The 26,646-nt window shown below is 40.3% G+C and overlaps 1 protein-coding gene across 2 annotated transcripts in view; it reads left to right on the top strand.

Annotated features, from left to right (window-relative positions):
- FAM172A (family with sequence similarity 172, member A) overlaps positions 1-26,646 on the top strand; it is a 251,007-nt gene that overhangs the window by 121,717 nt on the left and 102,644 nt on the right. For both annotated transcript variants that reach the window (XM_009993778.1, XM_009993779.1), the window contains one exon: positions 12,666-12,785. In XM_009993778.1, coding sequence (XP_009992080.1) covers positions 12,666-12,785 — 120 coding nt within the window. The remainder of the gene's footprint in view (positions 1-12,665; positions 12,786-26,646) is intronic.

Genomic DNA, 26,646 nt, shown 5'->3' with positions numbered 1-26,646 from the left:
TCCATCTTACAGGTCTCTGGAGCTGGCTCCATTCACAGAACCACAGAATAATTTAGATTGGAAAGGACCTTCAAAATCATCAAGTCCAACTGTGAAACTAATGGAGGCAGCTTCTGGCATCTTCCCACAGAAGCCACACCTGCAGCCCTCCCACTACCAAAACCTTGTCATACAAACCCAACACAGGGGATTATGTTATTTCCTTGCCCCCTTTTCCTTAAGATCTGTATTAACATTTCTGTTATGTGCCTTAATGAGCACATTGCTGCCTTCACCCTGTTGATAAGCTCTACGTCTTGCATTTGCTACTCAGTTATTTCTTCCCTCCCTAACAGCAAAAGGTAGCAGAAGAAAGAGCTGAGATACCAAGCAGGAGACAATGCCAAATCAATGATGCTTCTATCTTTTTCTGATAAATTTTGTTGGGTCTGCACCATGGTTGATGAGCAAACTGGATTACTTTTTGTCAGATAGGGTGTGGTAATGAGGTGCCATGGCAAAGCCCAGCAAACAGCCAAAATGGGATCTAGCATTTGTCAGAAAAAAAAATGCAAGGAGGGCTTCTTAGGGTTTTTGTCTGGTTTCATCCTGAAGTAATGTTTTACAGCAAACTCTTACAAACTTTGAAATCTTGGAAGTGTAATTTTTGAGATGGACAATATGTACATATCCTCATATAGAGAGGTTTAACAAAAGGAACTTACAGGGTAGAGTTATTTTTAATTACAGCACAGTAAGGTCCAAAGCCTTCAAACCAAAGTAATGGTTTGAATGAGTGCAGGTTGCAGATGTTGAATCCACTTAATCCTTGTTTTAAAACATGTCAAACACATGGTGTGGACTAATAAAGGATTAAAATGACATCAGGGACCATTTATAACAGAAACAAAAGCTACATCTATGTGGGTTTTTTTGAGGGTTTATTTTTTTTATCCCACCCACCAGCACAGACATCATAGATTACATGTTCTGTAGAAGATAGATGTTATTCTAAAGATCTTCAGTTATCTCTGGAATTCCTGTTCTGTTGTTGTTCTGACTATAATCTCAATAAGACCCCCAATGTTTGGACTGTGCTGCTTGAGTTAGAAGATTGCTCCCAATTTTCCAGTTAGGTCAACCAAAAAAATTAAGATATGATAGAGGGTCAGTGGAAGAAATTCATATCAAAACAACTGCTCACCATGTCATTATGACAACCTGCTGTAACAAATGTGCTTCTGTTTTAACTTATGACAATTAATTGCTAAAAGTAATTTAATCTGACAGTGGCAAGATGTTGAAAGACTCGTGAAGATGTCATAAAAGCGACCTTTCTGCCCATGTGCAGCCAAAAAGCCATTTTTAACAAGGAGCCTCAAAAACAGTACAACTTCTTTTGTACTTTGTTAATTAGTTATTGATTTGAAACAATGCTCTGCCAAATATTGTCAGATTAGCTAGACGCCAGCAAGGTCACAGAGTGACAGTCTAGTCCTGATAATCTTATGGTATGTAAGAATTCTTTCTTCTCTGAACCTTTTGTTCTGATATCCTGAGAATTACATTTCCTGGCTTTAGCATTTGTGCTAATTTAAAATACAGCCAAGCTGTCTGTTATATGTACTTGGATGTTTTGAGCTGTTAAAAAATGACACTGCTTTAGGAGAAAATTGCTAGTGATCTCGTGTCTAATGATCTGCGGCGGCAACGCACCACGTTTGCAGCGCCAACACCCTCGCTAATCTGGGTGGAAAAGAGCCTGTTTTAGTAAATTGGTCAGTGTGAGGAAGGTGCAGGGTTCAAGCCAGAGGTAAAATGAGCAAGTCCTGAGGTTGTTTGGTGGCTCATCAGGATTAAAAATAATTTCCTACGTTACTGCCAAGTCAAAAATAATAAAGGTGGGTCTGGACGGTAAAAGCGAGAACTAAGGCTGGAATAGCTCAACATTCAACTTTTCAGATTCTTGAAGGAAGGACCAACAGGGAACATAAATCTGAGTTTTGGATTGTGTTTGTCATCCATTTGGATGATTATTTTATAAGCTAATGGCAGTTACTTCAAACACAATTGATTACAGTATGCTACATATTAAGGCACTTCAGCAAATCTTTATAGCTGTACGTTCAATAAATAGAGTATCAGTTTACTTAAAGCACTGAGAACTTTGTACTCTCTTTATTAGGAGAAATCAAATAGCTCTGAGCCTGTTAAATCTTTCACTTAAATAACTGCTCTTGAGTGTATGTAATAAATAGAGACAAAGATGTCAAGAAGAAAAACATGGGGTGAAACCATTAATTTAATTTTACTCATGTAAGAGATATAAACTCTGTCACAGAGACTTTACAGCCAAGCTTTGTTCTGAAACCATAGCTGTTAATGAAAATACTAAGTTGTTGTTTTACTTAAACGTGTTGAAGTTTGTTAGATTCATTGTTTCCTCTGGTGGGGAAATCTGCATTTTTCTTGGCCAAAATGCTATTTTTCTTGCAATAGCATGGTTAAAAAAAAAAGTCTGCTTCTCATTACAACATATAAACAGATTGGAAAAACTGGAAAGTAAGATAGTCTTTAAGTACATTAGGAAATAGAGAAATAACACTTCTGCTTGAATTTTATTAGGAGTTTATGGATGTTTCAAGTGCATTTGTTTCAAAAGAAATTTGCTTTAGTGTTTAGAAAAAATGCATGTAATAATTTAAACAACTGGCACGATCTCTCATTGTGTCTTGAGAGGATAGTTCTACATCTGAAAATATCATATTCATTTTCATTTACTTGTCCCCACAATTCATCTACTAATTGCTAGAAACATGACTGGTAGGGAAGGCAGCTGCAAAGATACAACCTGATGGTTTGTTTCAGAAATGCTCTTTTGTTCTTATAATTCGATCACAAAAAATGCTGCCTTTGGTGATGTTCATTTTTCTAGGCAGAGATACGTTGTGGGCAGAAACCCCATCGCTGACATTGGTTACTTTGGAAAGAAAAAAGTACAAGGAGACATAAAAATGATGCATGTAAGATGCAGGGGTATGTACCAGTAAGCAGGGCTGGTCTGTGGGAATGTTATTGCAGCTCCAGTGTGACAAGTTTCCCCATGCAGGATGTCCAGGCTGTTTGCCAGAAGATGCTGCTTCATATCCGCGATTCCTTCACCTGGAGCCCTGCAAGTTATGTAGAAAGGGGAAAAAATACTGCAAAAGCAAAAATCCAAATGCCTGTCAAAGAGCAAAAAGGGAAAATGGTTTTGGGTTTTTTTTAAGTGAAACTTCCTTTGATTCATTTCCCTCCTTCCTCCTATTCTCTTCTTCTGCACCTCTTTCCTCTCAGTGAGTCAGCAATGTTCTTGTACCCAGACTAAAAGAGGCAAATGTCATATTTGTGTTTATTTACATTCTTGTCTTAATGATAAAATAACTAGCTTAGGTGACTGCTACCCCCTCTGTCAATTTGGAAACAGCATAAACCAAAAGAATGCTGCAGATATTCAGAGGAAAGATCTGTTTTGATGGAATGCTTTTAACTATTCGCTCTCCAGCTCCATAGGGAGCAACTGGCCACTAAAAAGAATATGCTAGTCCTTTCAAATACCAACCCCAAGCTTATGCTGGAGATTATAATTAAGAGCAGCTGAGAAACTGTTTTTTTCTTAATTTTCCTTACTTTCAGTGTGCTTTAAGTTCCTGAGAAAGAACTTCTTTACCGTGAGGGTGACAGGGCACTGGAACAGGCTGCCCAGGGAGGCTGTGGAGTCTCCATCTCTGGAGATATTCAGGACCCCCCTGGATGCAGCCCCATAGATTGTGCTCCAAGGGATCCTGCTTTAGCAGGGGATTGGACTGGATTATTTCTAGAAGCCCCTTCCCACACTGACAATTCCGTGATTCTGTGATTTCCTGCACTTCTACAGAAGATGGTTGGATGGTGATGACAGGACATGCCAGACTCCAGCAGAAGTAATAATGGGAAAACCCAGACTGGAACAACAGCCTGACAAAGTTGTCTTGCTCTGGCTGACAGGCAGATACTTTAACCAAGAACATTATGCTATAATAACACTTCAGACTTAATTAATTTAGCCTGGGATCTGGGTTTTACTTTATAAACAGCAAACCCCTTCAAGTTAGGAAGTGCCTTTCATTTTCCCAATAAAAAGATGAGGAAATAGGGAGGGTGTTTGAGCACAGCAACCCCGCAACAGAAAATACTCACCATGCAGAAGGACTTTTCTTGTGTGGATTCATTGAGGATGGAATGAGGCAGGGAACATTTGCTGCTTGCTTTCTTTATTATTGCATGGCTCTGCAGCCAGACTCACCGTGCTCTGATTCCTGTTCAAATGAGGGTCTAAGAATATTTCACCTGCAACACAAGCCTTCTGAAAAGCACTGATGTATTCTGGTAACATCTGCGTGGTCCTGACACAGCAGTGCTCTGAAGGCCTCCCATGAAGACCTGTGCTTGCCAAAACTGAGATGCAGGATAAGGTCAGCGAGGCGTTAATGCAGCTGAGACCACTGGCACCTCTGTGAGAAGTAGCTGTGGGCGCTGACAACTTCACTCTGTGGTTGCAGGCCATTGTTTGCCTGCTGAAATATAATAAATGAGGGCTTGGAGGCAGGTCCTGTGGCCAAGAGGGTGGAAAAAAAGGTTGTGATTTCCAGGGTCAGCTTGTTCCTCACCAAGCAGAGGTGGTGGGAGCACTTTGGAGACAGGAGAGTGGTTTGGGTTTTGTTTTTTTAAAATCAGAAATAGCTCTAGGCTATTGGTTGGCAACTGTGCTAGTTGAGGGCTTAGCTGGGAAAACTCTTCCAGGGTTTGGAGTTGCTTTATTTTTTCTATTGTGTTCAATAAAGCTGGATATAAGGTGGGAAAGTAACTCACTTCTTCTGCCCCAGAGGGGGTTAGGATGCAAACTCCCTCCATTCCCACATGTATGTAGCATAGCTCTGAATTTGATTTCCTGACCACCATCACCAGGGAAAGCCCAGCTTTCATCTGAAGTGGGAAAAGTGGGACAGGATCCACAGCCGTCTTGGATGGTAATTGCGGTGGGAGCTGGGGAGAGCAGGGGCCCTGGGGAGGGGCCAAAACATGAAACGTAACCAAAAAAAATAATAATAAAAAAAAAAACAACCCTGGCTAGGCACTGTCAGTCTTGCATTAGCTAAAACTTGTCATTTTAAACCTAGTCTCAGCAGTCAGAGCATAGAAAAGCACAGGTATCACCACCTCCTCCCGAGCCAGCCCTTCCTCCGCTTGGCACCGATGGTGACACTTCAAACATTGCCTCAGTCTTGTTTTGCATCTTTTATTGAGCTGCTAGATAAATCAGATATTGCACGTTTTGTGTAGTATTTACCCATTTAGCAGGTCTGTCAGGATTGCCTGCTTTTCTGATAAATTATCAGGAGCTTTGTAGGTGGGACCACTCTCTAAATCAATATGATGTGTATTTAATTGCAATATGTAAGACTTCTGGTCTTCCTTTCTGCTTCCAACTGTATACACACCACATCTTCATTACCAGGGCTTCATAAGCAATATTGGGAACACTTCCATCACTGGCCCGCTTCAGAAATGAAATAGGCACAAGGAATTACACAGAATCACCTCAAATAGGTCTGGGAATAAGACTGAGATGTGTAATGTGAAAAATGCAACCTTAAAGTCACTTTGCCATATTGCTTTCCGAAGGCACGTGCCAAATAATAACCTTGGCTATGCTATTTATATCTGCAGCTCCACGACCGACCAGACTTGGCTATTGTAATACTTGGTCTCTCCTTCTGTCTCAAAAGCAGCTGCTCTAGTATACATCTTGCCCCCATCTCAGGAGGTGCCCTTAAAAAGATAATGTAGTCTTTTTATTTCCCGGGTTATTCCTGCGAGGTGAGTGTAAGAGGCCGGTGTTTTCACATCCAAAGGCTCTTGGTGCAGTCCCTGCTAATGTCATAAGGAAGGAAAAATACAATGTGACTTTTTCTGGATGCATACGAACACGGTTGCTGAATAAAATAACATCACTCACCAGTAATGCATTTACATTATTTCAGTGCTCAACCTTTGGAGATTCAATGCTCCGCGGTTCCATGTAGCTCCGCCAGATGTTGGTGACCATGAACCTGCTTTGCCACCTACATGGCTGATCCAGTCCTGCTGGGTGGTGCTGTTTTAATGCAGCAAAGGATGCTAATAAAATCCACACAGAGCCTGTAGAAGAAGGGAGGAAAGAAATGTGCCCTCCATTCAGACTTTCAAGGCCAAAGCATTGTCCCCCCAATGATGGCTGCTGTACCACTGAGATGATCGTGATGTTCTTACCCTCATCTGCTCCCTTCAGCAGCCTCCTTGCCATCCTTCCTGAAAATCCAGTTATTTATGAGTTCTGCAAGAGACAGCCCAACTTTGTGTACAATACAGGATACAGACTAGCCTCAGCCATTTCAAAGAGTAAAGCAGAAACACAATTTCTACTGATGGTAAAATGCCTCCTGGGATTACCTTTCAGGCTGGAGTAGGAAACCATTCAGAAATACCTCTGAAAGGGTTCTCTCTACTTTGTGATTAAAAAGGTAAATAAAAGTTTCAGGTAGATGGAATGCTTCCTAACTGCACTGGAATTTCTCCCTTAAAGATCAAATTTTGTTCAGCGGCCTAAGCTGGGCCCTTCAAGTCTTGTCTTCAGGTACTTATGCTACAGAAAAATATTACTACAAGATCTTTGCTGTCTCTTTTTTCCCATTTTTGGTTTCTGTCCTATCCTTACTTCCCTCCTCTTCCCTGGTTGTAATACCATAGCTGCTGTCTTTGGGGGTAAAAAGAAATAAAAATCACATGCTAGCTTTTTTTTTGCCTTCAAAGCCTCTTAGACCTTGTCCTGCACTGAGGGTTTGAAGTTGCTCTGGTGTTAATTAGCCATTGTATGGTTTCATTATGTTCCTTTATAATGAAACAGTTTTTGTCTCATATAAGGCAAGTGTTGTGAGGAAAATGCAAGTGATGATCATCATTTAGTAGTAATAAGGACTGGGAGGGCAGAAGAGAGGGCAGCTATTGGAAAAAGGCTGTGGCTGGAACAGGAGGTGGTGCAGCAGAAGGGGCAAAGGAGAGATGATTTCAACTTTTTTTTCCCCTTATTTTTAATTTGAGGGTTGTGGAAGGAGGGGGAGTGTACAAAGAGTGAAGTGTAAAGACAAGCACAGAGGAGAATGGAGGGATGGGAGGACATGAGGACATCAGAGCTGCAAGGGCAAGATGGGGCATTCCCTGTAATGGAAACTCCAAGTGTCCGTCTCTGGGTAGTTGAGTTCTTCACAGGAATGAAGACTTGGGTTTAACTCCACTATTACTAAAGCAAGTGGCAGAGTTCCTTGTACTTATTTAGCACCTAACTAAGCCAGAGTTTCACAGGTCCTGCCATGGCAGCATTGTGGAGTAAAATCTTCCCCATTCATTTGTCTTCAGTATTTGCCACCTATGCCTTCTGTTTTTTTTATGCATGAACATACATATATATAATTTTGATTTTGAAAGTCTTGCTTTCTAGCCAAGGAATGTTTCCAGTGAAACATATATCATTTTTACTGCGTCCATTACCTAAGAGTGCTGCAAAATTCAATGCTGGAGTGAGTCAGGTTATGATAAATCTAGAATTGTATAGCAACAGCGAACAAACTGTATCCCTTTGCTGTTTGGTTCAGATCTCCAAACATATGTTTTTCTCTTAAAAGAATCAAGTCTTTTTGTATGGAAAATAGGTCTTTTATTATATGCAGGATACCAGTGTTAGCCAGTCACCCCAGAATTCCATCCTGGATTGTTGTGGAGACAAAGTGCTACATTTTTATATTGTTATGTTCTATATGTTTGGGGTTTTTTTAATTTAATGATTTCTTGGAAGGGCTGGGAGAAAAGTTTACCTGCCCCAAGGCTTACTGAGACAATGGGATGAGCTGTACACAGCTGCAAAGGTTCTGCAGGTGGGGTAGGATCTAACATCTCCAGAGAAGGATGGGGGAGAGGAACTCTGAGCTTTTTCCATCTCTCAGCCTCCCAGCCAGTGCACAGTTCTGTTCTCCTGCATTTAACACATGTACCATACTTGTTTACAGTAGCTCATCGAGCTAGAAGGAGAAATTGTTTTGCTGCGATAAGCAGTAATTATAGAAACCACCTTCAAGTAAATTGTTAAAAAGCCATTCAGTTCTATGGCACATTTCCCTATTTGTATGCATTTCTCTTTTCACTTGTCGCAAAAAAAAAAAATTAAAAAATGTGATACCAACTCCTCAATTAAAAAAAAAAAAAGGCAAAACCAACAAAAAATAAAGTAAAAGGCGAGAGCTGTCACTGAAGCTTGAAACTTAATTTGGTTTTCTTGATTTGATTTCTTTGAGTTCTGATAAATCAGAAGTTTAAGGTGGGATCTTGAGCTGCTGTGTCCTAGTGAAGTCTGTAGTAGTTTAAGGCCTCCAGCTCTTGCCCCATCTTTAACTTCCCAGTGACAGGCTACTCTCAGAAAAACCCAAAAGCCACACACACACAAAAAAAAGTAAAATTTGGCATTGAAACAGGAAATATGTGAACCTGTCACAGTAAGCAGTCTCAAAGGGCAAGCTGCTTTGCAGGAGCTAATTAACCTTAGGAAATAATTACACAAATATGCAAATGTTGTTTAGATAATTCCATGTGTTATCAACTCAGGTAGTCCATCATAAGTGCAGACCTTGCAATGTCTAGGTGTTAGAATCTGGCATAGTTGATAAGGCTTCGGCTGCTGCATCACTTCAGCTTGGTATTTAACAATTAATGACTGTGATATTACATTAGTAAATCCAACCTTTTTTTTGAATGCAACAGAATGCAACACCGTATTCACTGTGTGCACCCTGCTTATCTGCAAATTCCTAATGGCTCCAGCCATTAAAATGTTATACTCCTTTCAACTCTCATCACTGGCAATCCTGGGGAAAATGGCAGACCAAAATCTGTGTTCTCTTCCTCTGCTTTGTCACACAATGGATGGCCAGAGAATTTTCCCACAGTCGTTTTGAGTTTTCAGGCACTTAGAGCTATTGCAGAGAGGATTTTAAATCTGCAAGTCAGTTTTCCCAAAGCAAAACCTCTTTTTGAATCAAGGCGAGGAGCAGTGTTTTATGCAAGTGTGTTTCTGTTAGCACTGCAGAGATCCCCAGACAACAAAGTCATGGGCTGCTGTTCTTAGAATCATCTAATCATTTTGGTTGGAAAAGAGCTTTAAGATCATCAAGTCCACCCATTCCCCCAGCCGTACCAAGGCATCCTCTGCCCCATGTCCCTCAGCACCATCTCCAGGGCTTGGAAACCCCTCCAGGGATGGGGACTCCCTCCCTGCCCTGGGCAGCCTGGGCCAGGCCCTGACAACCCTTGCCAGGCAGGAATTGTTCCCCAGATCCAACATCAACCTCCCCTGGCACAACTTGAGGCCGTTCCCTCCTGTCCCATCCCTTGTTCCTGGGGAGCAGAGCCCGACCCCCCTGGCTCCAACCTCCTCTCAGCAGCTGCAGAGCCAGCAGGTCTCCCCTCAGCCTCCTTTGCTCCAGGATCAACACCCCCAGCTCCCTCAGCTGCTCCTGCTCAGATTTGTGCTCCAGACCCTTCCCCAGCTCCCTTGCTCTTCTTGGTGTGAGGTCCCCCTGTGCTCCAGCCCAGCAGGACATCCCTAACCCATGCCAGGACCTGACTTCAAGTCCAAGCAGATCATAGAGCCTCTTCCCTACCAGAAGCTGTTGCTTCAAGCAGCTGAAGGAAACGTTCTGGCCCTGGGATATTAAATGTCTTCAACTATATGAGAAACATGAATTTATTAATCATTGCAATAGATTTTTCATAGACTGTACAATGAAACTCTTTGAGTAAAGTTTTGATACTGAAATGAACAGCTCTGTACTAACTATATATTTAACATTTTTTGAGCAACTGCTATTTTGGTTTTAAAAGCAAGGCATTTTTTATGTGTAATTAAGGGACAAACTAAGAGACTTACTATTTTAAAATAGTAAGTGCATTGCATTTAGCTGCAATGATAAGAAGGAAAGCAACAGCTGCCTAAAATTGTCACCTTTCCTACCAAAACTGCAGCATCCAGCCTCATAATCTGACCCAGGCCAGCCAGAAGAGGTTAATCCCAGGGTCATCATGGACCCAGAGTCCTAAGAAGGACTCCCACAGCCTGATATTTCTTGTATGGACACAGCACCCATTCATTCTCTGTCCAGGGTGTTTAAAATACAGGTTTATTATGAGGGGAAAAAATAAGCAGATGCTCTGAGGAGAGAGCTTTTCTTCCAAGCACACATGACTCCTCCAAACTCCTTCTCTCACATACATGCTGTTCTTACCCTGTTTAGGGTTTAGCAAAGTATGTGCAACAGAGCAGTTTATCCTGACATTTTATGGCTTTTTTTTTCCACTAGTTACAAAGGAAGCTGTGGTTACAGTCTATATCTAACTCGTTCTAGCTCATTTCTTTCTGCTTTTATAAAATCCTGTTGAGTCTTTGTACCAGACTGTGAAGCTGTGCAGTTAATGATTTGGTTTACTGGACCACTGGTTATGCTTTAATTGGTGGAAGGTTTCCCTGGCCAAGTATTTGAATCCTTCAGAAGCTTCTTGCTGCTGTCTTAAGTCTTGTGGAAATTCTAAAATCATGTGCTTTTCCCAGCAGTGTGAAGAATAATAAATACAAAATACCTGAAAATGCAATATTAACCAGAAACGACCTCTTCTTTTTGTAAGAGTCTTAAAGCAGGGCTGTGTACCTGTACAAAATCGATGTTAAGAGAATTAATAGCAACATTATTATTTAAAAAAAAAACTCTTGCATATTTTACTAAGATAAATATTTTAGATAAACTAGACATTTCAAAACTCCCCAGTGCTTTAATGGGCCTTTTCCATAGATATAGTATGAGTACATTCCTTTTCCATAGGAAAACTCCAGTTGAAGTTGTCCTTCAGCTTTATCTTAATAACTGGTCTGTCAATCACATTTTCTTTATGAAATTTCTTCAGAAAAACATCCTTCTCTCTTCATGAAGGGAGGAGTCTTTGCCTCCTTTCCCTATCTCTGCAATCAAATTTCAAAACAGGCTTGAAAGAATATAAGCTCTTTCTCATGCTGAGGTGGTTTACAACAGTTGATACATGATTAGTTAAAACTATGTTCTGTCATAGTCAATCAAGTGCAGAATCTGTCCAAGATAAAGAATACCTTCAATGCTTTTTGGCAAATTAGATAAATATGTTTTAATCGCTGCTATGTTAGAGAAAAAAAAAAACAATTTAAAAGCAGGTAATTGTTTTAAAAGCTTTGGGTCCAGATCCATAAAGATTTGTAGCCATCTCACTCTTATTTAGGAAACCGAAGTAGAACAGAAGTAAAAGCCTAAATCCTCCACTTTAGTTGTCTGTCTTCACATTGATTTTAGACACTCTTAAGAGTTTAAAATTCCCAAAACCTTCTTTCAGAAGGAGTAAGACGTAAATCACTTCAATATTCTTGACAAAGTTACAGTAATTCACACACTGTAATTAGCACTTTCTGGTTGCCAGTGGCTTTTGCTGGTTTGTGCTTTATTTTCCCCAAGGAACTGAGGTTTTTGTTGTCTGCACCTGAGTTACCTAGGGCTATGAAGTTGTTGCAGCAGAGCAAAGGGGAAGGGGGTGCAGATTTGGGGAAATGTCATGACCTTGACAGCTCTTTCTGGCACAGAAGAGCCTGGAAAGAGCCTGCAGTATTGTACTAGAGGTGTGAAATCCTGATGGGGCAGGGGAGCTGGCAGAGCATCCTGCTCTTGCCACCTGAGACTAGACAGGTTTGTACTTATGACATGGGCAACCTGAGAAATAAGTATAATATAGATGGCTACAAGGCTTTCTGAGAGCCTCTAAGGTAGAGGTGGAGTCTGATGTTTGAGGAGAGTGCACTAAAATCAGTGTAAATCATCCCAATGCCTTCCATTGACTGGCATGCACAAGTTCTGGTTCAGTAATAAAACAAATCATGCCCTTAGCTGCCACAGACTCCAAAGTAATGACCAACGTGTAAGCAGTCAAGGGATGTTTTATCTGCACTGTATCTCATAGTCTGCAGTTGCAAAAAGTACCATTTAAAAAAGGAGTTGCAAATGCCATAATTTTAATCTTTGGCAGAGTTCCGTTGGCCCATAATATGAAAAAATTGCAGAGACTTGCAATTATATTTACATTGTTCCTACTTGTTTTTATTTGTTTTATCAGACTGAGGCTTAAATACTTTAAACAAACCATCAGTGAGCAAACATTTGACAAAGAGTTGTCAAAAGAATGAAAATCAGAGCAGTGGCTCATAATTTCTTTGAATGCCTCTGTTTAGCTGAATTGCTATCATGGTATTTAGACAAAATTTTGCAGATGCATAATTTTTGTTGTATTTATTAAAATAAGTCACAGTGAAGCAACATTTTTATTGCCTTTCAATTGCAATCTTAAATTTCTTTTATTTAGACAAATGAATCTGTTCTCTTTTTTTGACACTAGAGTATATTCATTTGAGGTTTGTTTTAACAACACATTTTAACATACAGGAACATGTTGCTTTTAGACAGAATTACCAGTTTTTAAAAGGTAATTGTCGCAAACATAATTTCTTTCTGCAGGATAATGGATCTCCTGAAGAACATGCAATTTATGTTTGGGACCATTTTATTTCCCAGTCAGCTGCAGAGAACGTGTTTTTTGTTGCTCACAGTTATGGTGGACTTGCCTTTGTAGAGTTGGTAAGTGTGACTTCTCCCTTGCCTTCTTTCCTGAAGCCTTTCACAGATTTTCTGAATTCCTTGTGAACACCTTCTTGAGAGCAGCAGTTTGGGAACAACTTTGAACCAGTGGTCAGATACAGATCTGGGAGGTTTTCTTTGCAACTGGAAGGTCACTACATTTTTCTCTGGTTTCCAGGTAGATAAATAAACAAATAAGGAGTATTAAATTGAAGTCACCATTAAAAAATGCACCTTCTTGGCGGTAGCTTGGAAATGAACATGAGGAGAAGTTTGGGGGTTTTACCCAGTTTTTCTCCAGAAAGGTCTGCAGAAGTTGCTATAATTCTATGATTCTGTGGAAGACCTTTTTTTTTTTTTTTGCCATTTGTTAGGCTCTGGATAAGCCCTGCAGTGATGTAAGATGGGAGGGACTCTGCTTAGTGTAAAGCTGCCCTACCCCTGATTCTGGGAGTGCCAAAGATCCATTTTTTTCAATCTCTCAGCTTTTTCTTTAGAAGGCAAATTTGTTCACCCCATCTGGTATATGAAGAGGTTGCCCATTGGACTTGCATACCACTCTTGGAACCACTATATTGAACTCCTCTGTGCCACTAGAGGAGTGTAGCTATAGTCTTCCCCCTTAACTGTGAAATGCAAATGTCATCAGGACATAAGATAAATAAACTAAAAATAAAATAGCCTCATTTATTGTGGAAATGTAAATTGCAGATCGGTTTCGTAGACACAGGAATCAGCAGACATGTATGTACTACTTTTGTCTGTAGCACTTTAGTCTTAACTGGAAGTTAGTAAAAGTGGTTCCTGCCTGAACATCAGATGAATGAACAAGTGTTTTGATTTTAATCTTGTGCTGCTCCAAGTAACAAGAAGAATCCAGAGCAGAACCACTTACATTATTTTAAGAACTTGGAATTTTTCTTAACCTTTTTCATTTCTAGAAATTAAGGCCATTTTGATTTTCCCTCTCCTTCCTGAAGAGTCTTTTAAAAATATGTATGACGTGCACACATTTTTGACTTGAGAAAAGTTGGGCTGATCATTTTCTACAGGTGTTTTTATTACCAAGTCAGTGAATAGTCTCAAAACTAAATTTTTAGATATCAAGTTAGTGAAGGTGAATAATTCCTTCTATTGCCACAACTTTGAACAAGAGACAGGTCGTGTGCCTGTTGCTCCTCAAATGCAAGGAGGGGAAGGGAGCATCTCTTCTGTCTTCGCTTTACTGCCTGGTGGTTTTCAGCTGCCCCATTTTCCAGCCCAGGTTATTCTGCTGTTCCTTGTCTATCCAAAGTAAAGCGTTGGCAGAATTTCTGTACGTTTTGTAAAGCCACACTGTTTGGATTGCCAGACACCTACAGATACTTATGCTTAGCACAGGGCAGGACTAAAAATCAACTGGAGGCCTTTCTCAGTGTTTCCGAAACAAAGTGCTTTATCTGAAGGAGGCTTGGAGAGTTTTTCCATCACATTTCCATCAATGGCTTGAGGTGGCATGGGTAACAGATGACCAACGTGTCATTCCCATTTTGCCTGTTTCTCTTGTCACACTGGTGGATATTTTTTCACTTTTGTTCTAGTTTAATACAAAGCACACAGATGTTTCAGAACAAGACTTGACTTCTGACCTTGGGGCTTCCAGGGTCAGGGTGCTCAGGGCCTGTGAAATTATCACAAGCTGAGCTAAAGTTTTTATCCATCGCAGGACGCAACCAGTAAGTAAGAAGTTAAAAAGGATCTTTGTCAGAGAGACAAGATGGTCTCAGTGAGGGTCAGCTTCTGTAGTCTGCTGTCTCTGCAGGAGATGCATGCCTGAGAGGAAGAATATAATATATAACCATTGGCACATTACATATCTGTCATGCAAAACTAGACCTGAGAAGTGTATTTAATGTAGCTCAATTGTTTTTTAGAAAATCAAAGGGTATTAACACCTGGTTTTGGTGGAGGTGGTTTGATATCTGAGCTACACTGAAAGCAGCTTAATTAGATATTACACACAGTGAAGCAGATATTATTGAAATAAACCCTATAACTATTTTATCACATTATTAATTTGTAAGATTTTATTTTGTTATGATCTCCTTTCTCTTTAACTTTATATCCATATGGCACTTAGTAATTGCAAAGAGCTCAAAAAAAAAGTGGAGCAGCTGATGGGCAATTACTGTCTTATGACAAATACATTTGATGGCTTCACTTTCTTTCCTACTTTGTGTGGGGGAGATGATGAGGGTGATAGAGCAGCTACACCATATAGCAACTGTACCACCTCTACACTAGCTGTGCAAGAATTTTGGGTCAATTTCTTCATAAAATGTTAGGTTATAGTAGTTATGGAGACCTGTTGCACAGCTGCTCCTTCTGCATCTGTGCCTCCTGCAGGAGAGCACTGTGAAGCATCTGGCTTTCATTTGGAGTGAAGGTTTCTGCCTGGGCCTTCTGCATTTTATTGTGCCCACAGGGAAGAAGAAAACAAGCAAAAAAAAGTCCAAAAACATTTGTGTTTTCAATGAATATCTTTTAAATTCACTCTGCATGTTCAGAGCTGTGAGGTCTGTCCCCATGGTTTGCAGTCATTTGGTCACAGAGATCCCCAGCTCATCACTTTGTCATGGTGCAAGGCTCTTGGTGGAAACCTGATCCTCTGGCATGAATCAAGGAAACCCAAAGAAACCTGATATTAAGCAAAGCCTCATTCGTGGTTGTTGATACCATCATCTGGGAAGAGTTAACTGCTCTCCTGGAGCAGCACAGGGAAGTGGACACACATCCAGGTGCCCCTTTGTGTGCAGCTGCTACAGGAGCTGGTGCAGGAGCAGCAGCTCTGCTGGGTTCTGAAGACCAGCACTGGGAAGTGCGCAGGCAAGATGTTGGGAAACTCAAAGTGAAAAGAGAGCAAATACAACCATCACACATGAAATCGGTATAAAAGGAGGGGCATTTTTGTTTACAAGCCTTTGGTGACCAGACCTGGTCTTCATTCTAAAATTTCATCTTGCTGTAAAAATCAGGCTGTGGCTTGGAAGTCCTTTGTTAAACAAACCAGTTTTCATGCCACAGCATCTAAGATTTTTATTGGTCTTTGCAGCTTTTTAATCTACATTTTTGCATGTCTGTGATTGCGAGATGTTAAGAAAAACAGGGTGAGCCTGTAATACCATGCTTGAATGCACAGAAACTTGTTACGTAGTTACTGCAATGTAGGCACACAATTTATACACCTTGCTGGGTCATAGATTACTAGGGGAATAATTGAAAGTGATTGAACGTGTGTGGGAAGTAAAGTTCCACCAATAAATGTAATTAGTTGCATTGTTTATAGCTTGAATTACAAGTGCTAATCATAAACCATATGCTAAAATGTGCCTTAATATTTAGTAATTAAAACTTCACAAAATTGTGGTTTGAAATTAAATGTGCAACTAATAGTATCTACACGTAAATTACTTTTTGAATACACAGCCCTAAAAATAGTTGTTGGGTCACTGTGTTCCGCTAATCACTGATTTTTTAAAAACTCAAGCCATGATTCATGAACACATCTCAGCTTCTTACTTCTGTTATCCCCTACACAGTGTAGTCGGGGATTTATTTTCAGAAGCAGCTTGCTGTAGTTGATGGTAAATTGTGGAACTTTCCCAACTCCTAGCTTATAATAATTTTATGAAATTTAACAGAAAGTGAGAATTTCAAGTTGATGGAATCAATTTTATATTTAGTTTATAGAAAATAAGTTTCTGGTACAACGCCTCCTTTGAGTTTTTCTGCCAGATTTTGCGGGTTTACAATTATTTTGCTTCTAAAATCATGTTTTTCCCTTGTTGTTGCCTGGATGAAAGACCCTGACAGAAGAAGAGATGTATCATGCCCCTGTGCCTACCTGAGTGCTGTGGCCACCCCCTGCAGATGTAATTACAGCATCAGGGCCAGGCTGCTCAAAGAGGGGACAGAAAGGGTGGTCCTAGGATGGTGGGTGACATGTAAAACCAGCCATGTCCATCACTGTGAAAAACACATGTGACAACTACTCATTTCAGAATCACAAGAAGAATTGTTAAATCTAAGCTTTCAAAATTGTCAATTAGGTATGCAGTATCCTGAGATTTAAAAAAAAAAAAAAAAGAAAAGAAAAGAAAAAACTTTTCTGGAGGACTTTTTCTCTTTGCCTCCTGTATTCCTGAGACCTTAAGCTTTGCATTTTCAAGGGTTTCCTCAGAATCTTATAAAGCAGAATTGTAGTTTTAATTTTCGTTAAGTAGTATCTTCAAGAAAACAAACAAACAAACAAAAAAAACAACCACCAAATATAATGGGAATCATGTAAAAATTGTGATTATCTGTGGTGGTATCTCCAGCTTACAGCATTCATACTGCTGTAAAAATACAAAGCACACAGGGGAATGTAATACAATTAAATTAGGAGAAGGAAAGTAGGTTCATTGTCTTTGAGAAGACGAGAAACTATTCATTATGGTCTGTGTTGGCTAAATTGCTGGGTGTGCATATTGACAATTTGCACAACTGTGTTGATAAAAGATTGTATGTATATTTTTAGGCAGCTTTTTTAAAATGACACCCCCTAAAGCACGCTGTAAAAAATTACTGTATCCACTGTAGAATCCTAATTCCATCAAAATCAGCCAATTTTGTCCATTTGAAATGGTTTTAGGTCCATCATTTTATTATATGCTCTACAATAGGCTGCCACTTCATTTTGTTGTATTGTGCTGAGTAGGGTGAGGACCTGACCCTGGCTGGAGCTGATGGATGCTGTAATGATAACGATCATGAACATTCACCTGCTGAGCTACCTGGGAGTCTCTGAGGCTGCCTCAGTATTCTGACATGGGCAAAAGCCTTAATGACTGGGCTGTGAACCTCTCATTAGCTTGTAATTAATTTAAATTCCTGAAATTTCAGATTGAGTGGTTTGTTATATTTGCCTTTTTATTTATGTATGCCTTAAATAACGACATCTATCACCTTACATTTAGTTTGGCTCAAGAATTGATGAGCACAGAGTGGGTACTGTGTATATGCAACTCTTAATTCCCCTGGCTGACATATTAAATTGAAATGCATTTACTGATGTGTGACAGCAATAACACGAGGTCTGTGGTGGTTGTAGGAGGCGTGGAAGAGAGCTAGAAGCAGAGAACTAAGCAGCAAAACACCTCAGTGACCAAGATCCATATTGGGAAGGAATAAAGCAAAATACCACTGTGTTTCAAGGCTTTGTGACCATTAAACTTCAAAAAGGAAAAAAAAAAAAGAGGACATTCTTTACACGTTGAATGTCAGTTGGGAGAGCAGTGTGGTAGGTTTATGGGGACTTGGGTTATATATCCTGTTGGACAAATCATCTCACCCTCCTCTACCTGTTCTAGGTCTCACATAAGCGCTTTTGGGTCAGGTCTGACTTAGGCAGGGACACTCAGAAAAATAAGTCTGAAAGCAAAAGTATAATCTTATGCTTCACTGCACTTCTTGGAAAAGTGCTTGTTCATCTGGAAAAGGTCAAATGAGAAATGAGAGTGGACAAGAGGAGCTAATGGAGAAACAGCAGTTGTATGTGTAAAAAAGGCTGGACAGGAGTAGGGTCACCAGCCTTGAGGCAAATTCTTTTTGGTATTCCTGTTACTGACATGGGCACACAAAGTAAGTATGTGCTAATGAAATTGGCTCTGGGCATAAAGCGTTGAAGTCCCCACTGGTATTCAGAAGCAGAATTTCAGCAGTAATAGAAATTAAAACTTCAAGACACTTACTAGTTGTCTTCATTGTGTAAGAGAAGTGATCTCATCATCAGGGAGCAGCAGGGATGGAGCACCCCTTGGACGTGGGATTTCATTACTGATGGCTGTAAGTGAATGACCTGATCACACAGTAAGAACCAAATGTGATCCTGTGATTTGTTCAATCTTTCTGTCCCAGGAAGGGAAATGTCAGTGCTGACCAGCGTGATGGTGAGATTAATCTGAGATAATTTGGGACATTCAGATTCACTAAGTCCAGAAGAGGTGTGGGGATGAGGTGTCAGAGCATGGAGAGCTTATTTTACTGAAAATGACAAAGGATACACAGACGTGCTGTGATGTGGTGCCACATGAAGATGTCCTGCCTACTGTGAGCACCAGAATCAATACATCTGTAGGAACAGCACACACACCCTTATCAATCTTAGTAAGAGCTGTGTAATCTCCTAATGCTCTTACATTACCTTTGGTGGCTATTGAAGAAAAAGAAGGTGCAGTGTCTATTCTATGTGTGGTCCAGAGCAGAGATTAAAAAGTGTGGTTTGTTCAGCCTGGTGAAGGAAAGCTTTGAGGGATTGGTAGCAAATTCTGCAAACACATCAGAAGAGTAAACAGCAGAGAGGGAGAGCCATATAAGCCAAATAACGATGTTGGTACAGGAACAAATGGATTAAAACTGGTCATGAATACATTCAGGGTGGAATTAGGTTTCTCACCATTGAATGAGGAAGGCCCATTTGTGAACAAGAGGACTGGGGCAAAGCTGCTATTCAGCGTGACCCACACATGACAAGGAGTTGTGTGAGTGACTGGCTGGGAATATTGGTTCTTGGTAGGAACCAGGAGCCCATGTTCCTGTGAGAGCCAGCATGTGCAGCTGCATGTTTCCAACCACGAACAACTGGACACAGTTTGGATTATTTTTTCTGCAGTCAACACCTCTCCTGACTCCACTGGAAGTGTCGACTTTGAACCAAAACCAGGTCAAGCCCCCATACAGCAATGTTTGCAAGAAACTTCTTTCCCCCTTGACTTGTTTTCGGAAGTAGTGAACTCATTTTTGCTGATGCTTTCTGGAATGCACAAGCTTCAGCTTGTGATAGAAAGCAACAGGGATTGCAGATCCCATGGTGAGGGGTTGCAGCAGTGAGGAAATTTAATGATGGACTGAGCAAAATAGAATGAAGTATCTTAATATGTGTCACTGCCTGCTGTAGTGGGAGCAACCTCTTGATTATATTTGGTTATTACTGATATATACATGCAAAAAGTGAGTGAATATGTATGTGTATGTAATTATATGTATGCTTACATTCATAGTTCCCATTTTAACACAGAGCAGACAAACATTTTAGGCAACTCTCAGCCTAAATAAATAAGCTGACAAGTGTAAACTAGCATCATTATTTCACTTGCTATCATTTGCTGTTACTATGGCTCTTGCAGCCCAGAAAGCCAACTGGGTCCTGGGCTGCATTCCCAGCAGCACGACCAGCAGGTCCAGGGAGAGGATTGTCCCCCTGTACTCTGCTCTTGTGAGACCCCACCTCGGGTACTGTTTCCGGGTTTAGAGCCCCCTCTGTAAGAAGGACATGGAGCTTCTGGAGAAAGTCCAGAGGAGGCCATGGAGATGCTGGGAGGGCTGGAGCAGCTCTGCTCTGGAGACAGGCTGGGAGAGTTGGGGTGTTGAGCCTGGAGAAGAGAAGGCTCCAGGAAGACCTTAGAGCAGCTTCCAGTGCCTGAAGGGGCTCCAGGAAAGCTGGGGAGGGACCTGGGACAAGGGCAGGGAGGGAGAGGACAAAGGGAAATAAATTAAAAAATAAATTAAAACTGAAAGAGGGGAGATTTAGGTTGGACGTAAGGAAGGAATTCTTTAGTGTGAGGGTGGTGAGAGCCTGGCCCAGGTTGCCCAGAGAAGCTGTGGCTGCCCCATCCCTGGCAGTGTTGAAGGGCAGGTTGGATGGGGCTTGGAGCAGCCTGGAATGGTGGGAGGTGTCCCTGCCCATGCAGGGAGTTGGAACTAGATGATCTTTAAGGTCCCTTCCAACCCAAACCATCCTGTGATTCTACAAAGATCCATTTGCAGAGCTGTAGCCATCCCATAGAAGTGCCTTGTCCTGAGGAGCTTGCAGTCTGGAAGGATGGTCTAGCAGGAGGAGACAGAGGAATGATGAACAATTACCAGCAGTTCAGAGGACCACAGCTGCATGTCCTTTTCCATTTTATTGGTGTTTCAGTTCAAATGCCCTTCCTTAGTTCATCCTCAGCCCTCTCAGCCTGGCTGCTGGATGAGAGAAGAGGGTGGCTGCAATGAAAGCCTGAGCATCAGCTGCTTACAGAACATGGTCATGTTTTGGATACACATCCCTGCTTGTTACCTTGCTCTGGGTAACTTGCTCAGCCTTATTGCTTGTTGCTTCCTCTTAATCATTTTCTAATGTAGTATCTCATGTTTCATTTGGCTCTACTTACACCCCTTCCCCACTTCTCCCAGCAGGAGAAGTCAGTGTTTCATGGACTGATAGACCAAGTACTAACTGGCAGCACCACCCCTGATTTACTTTACGTCTCACTGGACCATTCCTACTAATTTATCGGCTTGACACCAAAGTTGGAATGCTAATAATAAAATTAACAATAAACTGGAGATCTGTAAAAGTTAGGTGTACTTGGGAATCCAGTTGCTTGGAAATATGTTTGTATCCTGCGGGATTTGGAGGTAAAAGAAAGACATCTCCCTTCTCTTTGCAGAGACCTTTCTAGAGTTTTGTCATCTCACTAGTGGTATATTTTTATAGTTTCTTTGCATTGTTTTAAATTCTGTGCACTGCACAGTGAACATTTATTTTTAGGTGTAGGTATGAAGAGCTTTCTGATCTTTGGCAATTTTTCTCATAACTCCATCCCCTTGTTCTCTTGTTACTCAACTATATATAACTAGGTCTTTTTCTTTTTTCTTTTTTTTTTTCCCTTTTGTGTTCCTGTCTGAATTCAGTACTATTAGTCAACAGTTCTTGGGTAGTATGCTGAGAACTGAACTCTGTATTCTAAGTGCAGTTACTATAGTTAGCTCAAGGTGAACTTCAGCATCTTTGTTCAGCTGTGCAACATTTTGCTCAATGCAGCCAAAATGGCACAAGGGTTGGGTTTTTTTCCAAAAGTTTATTTGAATTTCGGACCTACTAATGTTCATGCATCCCTCAGAATATTTTAGGTTTCTCAGTTTCCCTTTCCCCATTGGTAGTGAATGTAGTAGTTAATTTTCTAAACACACCCCCACACCCAAATGATATTATTTCACATTGTTCCAAATTAAATCTAGCTGTGTTGTGGTCCTTGTTGTGCAGGATGACAAACTCGATTGTCATAACAGTCCCTTTTGTACTACAGGTCTATGAATCTTAGAAGCTCATTTTGTATTTCTTTCATGCCTTACTTCTCTTGGCAGTTTTTACTACTTTAATGTCACCTGCAAATTTAATTAATTCCAGATCATTAATGAAGATGTTAAATAAAACCATATTTGGCATCTATCCCTATATCTGACGAGAAACTTCCTTCTGGCTCAATAAATTCCTTTGTATTAGTGTCCTTCCCTGCATTGTTTCAACTGTTTTAAATTCTGTGAGACAGTGTACTTATCAGTCAGTTTATTTTTCATTTCAAATTCTAGCTTTGAAAGGAAAAAAAAAAAAAAAGAAAGAAAAAAAAAAATCCCAAGCACAGGGCCTGTGTTCAAAGAACACGTCGCTCATCCTTTCAGTTGTGCAGATCAACTTCAGCCCTTGAGCCTATCAAAGCTGATGGGACAACGTCTGTGAAACCATCTCCTTAAAATGTGTGAAGTACACTGATGATCCCAACAGCTAACTCCAGCATACAGGACAACTGGTTTTCCTTATTTTCTTGCCTTGCTATTAATTTCCTCGCTCATTTGCCCAAACTTCCCGAAAGTCACCAGTTGTCACCTCCAGCTGTGCACTTCCATAGAGGTGTTTTCTCTCTGAACCATCTCGGGCTCACCAGAGCTCTTCCTGACACTGGGGAAATCCAACCATGGAAACAGGAGACAAGTCTGTCCTGAACCTCCAAGAACCTGCCAGTGCACCTCTTTGCCTTCTCTCCATTCCTCGGATGTAAACTGGTGCTGTCCCCCTCTTTGTGGTTCTGCAAGTTAATTCCTGAGATGCTGGTACACATGCTAGCCTGTCCCAACTCCTGATGCATAAATAAGTCCCATCTCCTGTTTTCCTGAACAGTTACACCAGCTGATCATTCCATCCAGATTGATCTTCAGACTTCTTCATCCTGTAAAATCTTCTACACAGGCACATCTTCCTTTTTTCTTTACTTAATCCACCTGTTTCTGGGCACTGACAGTTGGTGCATCTTTTTGCTGCATTACACACCCTTTAGTTTTCCTCATCCTCTGCAGATCCCTCTTTCCTGGCAGTGGAAAATGGGATTTTTAGCATTTACCTTATGCAGATGTGGTCATTGCATCCAGAACTGGCCATGACTAGAGGTTCAGACTACATGAGTGCTGGTTTTTGTTGGGGTTTATTTTCTCAGTGGGTAAAATGTGAAAAATATTGGCATTTAATTTAATTTTCTGTGTTCTTATCTCTCTAGGTTGGTTTGGAGAGCATCTTAAGATTTTACAACATAGGACATCATGACAGTGTAAAGGGATTTTAGTATATATGAACACTAATAAGGAAGAAAAGTAGGAGTTTTGGATTTGCTTATATCATGAAAAAAGTGGGAAAATAACACATATTTATTCTCTGAAAGGTTTTGTGGTGTGTTTAGGTTATTTTATCTGAAATATTCAGCTGCTTTAAATTCTGGTGGTTTGGGTTGGTTTTTTTCATGGAAAAAAATATTTTGAAAAGGAAGTTGTCTCACTTCATACTTTTTCCCATTTCTGTGCCATAATCTTCTGCCAAGAAGTCTACACAAGTTTATTGTGTTATTGTTAATTTAAATCTTAATTATGGTGAAAACTATATGTATGCCTTTTGTGTGGAACATTAGAGATTTTATAAGACTTTAAGACCTGGTTTAGTGGATCAGCCAGGGGAACTGCAAGTTAATAATATATTAGGTATTGCAAATCCAAGTGGAGTAAAAAGAGGCCAAACATAGTCTGGTGAAGGGAGCTCTAAAACTGTGGTACTGTGAGAGCAGCTGGAATTTGCATTTTATCCTAGAACTTCCCTTTCTTTAATCTACTGATGATGTGTTACATCGCTCTTTCAGTATATTAGTGAAGTATTTTAATATTAATAATAGCACAAGTACCAGTGTTTAAATGTTAAAATAATCCTATTTAAGGGCTTTTCTTGAATGTGATATGAAGTAAAGAAATGTAAGTAGATTTTGCACATATATTCATTGAGAAAATTGTGGTTTTAGTGCTGCATAACTGAACTGGGATTTTAATGCAACGTGCCAAAACGTGGGAATAAAATTTCTTCATAAATACATGAAAAATAAATAGTTTAATTAGTTCTTTTTCTGTCTTCTCCATTTTCCAAGACAAATTAAATGTAATAGTGACTTTCGGTATCCTGCAGTATCAGGATACAAAGTGCATGAGGCTTTTACAAGCTTGATTAAGCCAAGGTACTTTATTTGCTTGTCGATATCTGGATTATATTTTGTCCTGGGGTGGCTCTATCCATCTGACAGGAGTATTATACCTTTGTGCTATGAAGTAAGGAGCTGCTAGTGATCTTTAAATGCAGAGTTTCTTGAAAAGTTTTCTGTAGGTTTTTTTTGCTTGTTCCTTCATCCTCCTCCTTTCTCTCCCCATTCCTTTCCCAGGAACAGATGATGAATAATGTTTAGGAAATCATTCCCCACCAGCCTCCGTGGGCAGACTTGTTATTTTAGCAATTTCGTTGTAGTTACCAAGTAGCTGGTGAACCTGTGTGTTCCTGTGGTGATGAATATTGCTTTGTGCTCCTTACCAAGTTTTCTTCCAATTTGGAGTGCTTTTGAAGTATTAATGTTATGTGTCAGCTGCTTTGCTTAAGAGCCTTAGTGTTTTCTTGAATTCCTTCAAAGCATAGTCTAAAACTGTCGAGGGTACAAAAAATATAATTACAATATTCTTTGACAGAATAAATTTCAATCAACAGAGCAGAGATTGTGATGTTAGATCTCTGGCATTGTAGTTGTAAACGATAAACCTTTTATTTATTTATTTTTCCTACATCACCAAGTAGTTTACGGAGTAGGTTTAAAAAGAAAAATCAAAATTTAAAAAATCAAAATAATGACACAAAACCCCAGCTCACCCCTCTCTCAGTGGGCACATAACTTCCAGCATTTTACAAGGTGTTAAAAGTAGAGAGGTTATATTTTCTCAGCCTTAGGAAAAAAAAAAAAAGGAAAAAAAAAAAAAACACTTTAATTTAACCCTCAGTAATCTTATTTCACTTCTCTGCTGTTGCTGTCTGCAGCCCCAGCAGATTTTTTTGAACCAGCTGTTGAAAATAACCTAGTTTAAAGAGTTCATGGCTGAACGTGAGGGATTCATCATTATATATTTACTGTCTGAGGCTGATATAGCTGTAAGGTTTTTCAGATGCCATTGATCTATTGCGCATGTTCCCTCCCCGGGTTGCAGGACGTGCTTCTATTTGCATAAGGCCCTGGGCAAGGTTCTTTCTTGCATTGATTGGCCTGTCCAAGGGAGCCTGATGTGCTCCTGCATTGATCACCCTGTCTTTTCTTGGAAGGCAGTGTTACGCCGAGTTCATCTCAGACATTCTGGGGAGAAGGGAAAACTTTACTGCAGATGTCTCAATTTTATTCAGATGTTCCTTTGAGTATAGGCCTTTTTTTTTTTTTTTTTGCCTTTTTTTTTTTTTTTTTGCCAGGATAAATATTTTTTGCCCTTTTTTTTTTCTTCTTCTTTTATTTGGATGTGTTTCTGCAGTTATAGTGCAGCATAGACTAGAGTGTACTGAAAAGCTATGTTAAATAAAATCCCCATTACGTACATGCTGTGGATTGTGTTGGTTTTTTCTAAAACAATGCCTATGGCTTCCAGCAAAAATCAAAACTACTCTCTCTTCAAAGAGTTTGCAATTATAAGTGGAGACTTAGTCTAAGCCTGTATGTGCTGGTGTCTTTGCTTAGATTAATATTGTCAGTTTGTAACTTGCGGGATTTGTACTAAATTTTCTTCAGTCTTACAAATATATTTTAAAATGTCATCTTTGGGATAAAATGGTACTTGGATTTTGGTTTCCCAGAGCTGTACTTCAGAATTCATCAGGCTGGTGATTGATCAGCCCCGATGTTGATCAGAGGGGACAAACACTTCCTTGCCATGCCCATGTTGTTACCAATGTGGTGTGTCAGGGGCTGGCTCTCCAAGCCCAGGTTTGTCAGACAGGTTCTTGGCTCACCCTTGTAGGAGATGGAGCTTTTCAGTACCTGCTGCAAGGGCAGCCCAAGCTCAGGAGCTCTGAAATCCACCGCTGCGATTCCCAAGAGCCACGTATTTGCCCACATGGCTTATTACGGGAAAGATGCCCCTTATTATTCCCCACCAAAGACATTTCTGTGGTCAGAAAATGGTTTGACACATGGCCTTCCCTTGTAGGGACAGATGTAAATGCTGTGCTACCCAAAGGGTGCCTCATACCCAGTGAATAATCTGGCCTGTGAACTTTGCCAAGCTGGTGATAGTGCTGCACGTTGGTGAAAAACAAAATGTTACGGTAGCTTTCCTGTCCTTCTGAGCATCACAGAGCTGTTCCTTCAGCACTGCCAAAAAAAAACCTAGTCTAGTGTATTTTTGTGGACGTAGAATGCAGAATTTTCTTCAAAGAAAGTAAGTATTCAGAGACGCACAGCTATTACAGAAATTACACAGGGTTTTGGTGGGTTTTTTTTATCGCCTGGATTATAGTTTCATGTCTTTCACACAAGCAATAATGTATTGCATTGTATTGTGATACTTTGGCTTAGGGAACATATTCCTTTGGTCATTCAGTAAAACAAAACTTAGATAAGTCTAATTCAGGTAGCGTATATGAAATTTCATCTTCATTATCATGCAAATGCAGTGAGAATGTAGCATT

The sequence above is a fragment of the Chaetura pelagica genome, unplaced genomic scaffold (assembly GCF_000747805.2).
Source record: "Chaetura pelagica isolate M959 unplaced genomic scaffold, ChaPel_1.0 scaffold423, whole genome shotgun sequence".
Lineage (NCBI taxonomy): Eukaryota > Metazoa > Chordata > Aves > Apodiformes > Apodidae > Chaetura > Chaetura pelagica.
Note: the sequence above shows the minus strand (reverse complement) of the source record. Positions and strands in the feature narration are given on the sequence as shown.